Raw genomic sequence first — 2,507 nt, forward strand, 5'->3', positions numbered from 1 at the left:
GGGGCGGGAGCCGGCCCCGACTTGGGGCCCGGGGTGCGGAGCTCTTCCCCCGAGGCGGTGGCGGGAGCGACTGCAGCCCCCGCGGTGACGGCCCCGGAGCTCCGGAAGCCACACGGGGTGAAGCGGCATCACCACAAGCACAACTTAAAGCACCGCTACGAGCTGCAGGAGACTCTGGGCAAAGGCACCTATGGCAAAGTCAAGAGGGCCACTGAGAGGTTTTCGGGCCGAGTGGTGAGTGGGGAAATCCCGGGGGTGCGGGCGAGTCGCTGCTGGGGCCGAGGGCGTGCGGGCTGGGGGTTGTGCGCTCTGGGGGTCTCTTGATTCAGAGGGGGCTTCTTAGGAACCCGCTCCTCTGATCGACTCCTCATTCTTCCCCAGTACCCCACGACTCCGGCGTGTCTCCCTCGCGAAACACTTGTTACATCCTGTCTGCACATATTTTGTGTGTGTGTGTGTGTTTAATCCCAGAGCAAAGTAGTGTTTATGATATGCAAACACTTTGCAGGCAGCAAGACCCTCTGCGTCTCGCTTGCGGGCACACATTCAGGCAATGCCCTGGAATACCTCATTTCTATTGTAGAACTCCAGACAAACCCACACCTTCAGCTCAGAGCTGGTCCCTTACCCGGGAGTATCCTTACCCGGGTCCCCCACGCACCCACAGACCCTCTCTCTGCATCCTGCCGCTTGGACTCCTGGTTACCCTGATATGGCTGTGGCTGCAAGGGAGGGCGGACTCCTGCCTGTTTTTTCAAAGAGGCTAGGAAACAAAAATAAAGGCTACTGACAGTTTGCATCTGGCATTTAGGAGGATTGGAGCGTGGGTAGCTGGGTAGCGGTGCAGAGGCGGAATTGCGTTTTAGGTTCTGGCTGCAGGACTACCAAGGTGCTTACAGGTCTGCCCCAGCGGCCTGGTGACAGCTGAGAGCCAGGGTCCTAGCACCATTTGCTCAGTCCTGAGGAGCGTTTCAGTGGCTTGGGGGTCTCTCTGCATCTCCCAGCCTCAGTTTGTTGTCATTTTCCTTTCTGCTGCTCAGGCCCTTGAAATCCACACTGCTTGTGGCTAGAGTTGGGTTCACTGTGACTGACGGTTGCAGAAAGATTTTGTGTGGTGTGGGTCAGAAAATTACCATGGTTCTTTGATTTGAGGCAGGTCAAATGTATTTTAATTGATTTCGAGCCAGCGTCAGAAACTAATTATTGAACTCCTTGCGTGCACTTTTAGGGGTATTTGGGGGCCCAGCGTGGCTTATAACGGAACAAACGAATACAGGATAAAGCAAAACGAACTGTCAAATGAAGTGGTAGGTTGATGTTGACACTTATCCTTCACATTTGTGCAGGGGAGAGTTCTGTGGCAATACTGGAGTGCCAGTTAGCCAAATTCAGCCCCCAAATCCTCAGATATTTGGATGCCTGGACGAGTCCCTCATTTCTCAGATTCACTATTAGGTTCGATCCAACTTTATCCTGTAACTTTTCTTTTTAACAGTTTGTGGTTGATGAATTCGGAGCTTGAGACGGCATACTTTTTAAAAGTTTTGTTTTTCAACAGCCTCTGTAATAAAGTAGACAGCAAGCCAAGCAGTGGAGAATTTACTCTGGGCAGGTGCCATTTCTGTAGGTTGGCAATATGAAAACGGAGGTGATAGATGTCCTTTGATGAACACCCTTCCAGGTTTGTGGAAGCAGGGGCTGAGAAACATGCCCTTCATTCGTGCTTCTCTTCTGAGGTGATGTTCCCCAGGCTAGACGTGGACTAAGCAAAATGAAGCTTAGCTTTTTGCTTGCGTTGTCCTAATAACTGTTGAAGAATCACCCTGGGAAGTTGGAAAGCAGAATAAAGAGAACCAGACGCAGTTCCAGCGGCAGGTTGAGGGTGTGAGAATGTGAAGGGCTGAGTGGTAAGGGTGTGTCAGGGATTGGTGAAGAGACCCCAATGTCTAAATACTGGGGAGCTGCCTCCAACCGTTTGAATGACTCCTTGTCTTATGACAGACGCCTTTCTGAGCGTTTCTGAGGCTTCCTGGCAGGCCTTCTGCTAGCTTGTCTGATCCACCGACTAGGTTCGAGTGAAAGCCACTTGCATCAGTAGGCAGGAGCCGGCCTTTCTCTGGTAGGTACCTTGCTCTTTATCTGCAGAAACCCTGAACCTTCCGTTAGGCCACTAGGGGGCGCGCTGAGAACGATAGAGACTTCTCAGCTGCACGGTTTCGGTCTGTTCTGTTATTGTCTAGCCCTACCTAGTTTGGTTTCCTATTGTGCTATTAATTTCAGCTAAATCTCTTGTTTTACTCAAAAATTATGCAAAGACTTCGGAGCTGGCAGCAACTCCAGGCCCAGAAACTGGCAGTGCTTAAACTGCTTCATGTATTCATGGCACTGTTTTCTACTTGACAGCTAAGCTTAGAATGTCAGCAGGCTCCTCTGGTGAAAACCTTGCATTAAACAGATGGGAAAACTGAGGTTTGGAGAAGGAAAGTCCTCCTTGGCCAGGAGTCCTC

The 2,507-nt window shown here is 51.3% G+C and overlaps 1 protein-coding gene across 1 annotated transcript in view; it reads left to right on the top strand.

Moving 5' to 3' along the window:
• Positions 1-11: 11 nt before the first annotated feature.
• Positions 12-2,507, top strand: part of NUAK1 (NUAK family kinase 1) — a gene marked incomplete at its 5' end in the record, with an annotated part of 82,572 nt that continues 80,076 nt past the window's right edge. Inside the window, 1 exon segment of the mRNA XM_006170363.3 lies at positions 12-234. Within this exon segment, the coding sequence (XP_006170425.2) occupies positions 12-234 (223 nt within the window).

Source organism: Tupaia chinensis, unplaced genomic scaffold (assembly GCF_000334495.1).
Source record: "Tupaia chinensis unplaced genomic scaffold, TupChi_1.0 Scaffold148234_1, whole genome shotgun sequence".
In the NCBI taxonomy this organism is placed as follows: Eukaryota; Metazoa; Chordata; class Mammalia; order Scandentia; family Tupaiidae; genus Tupaia; species Tupaia belangeri.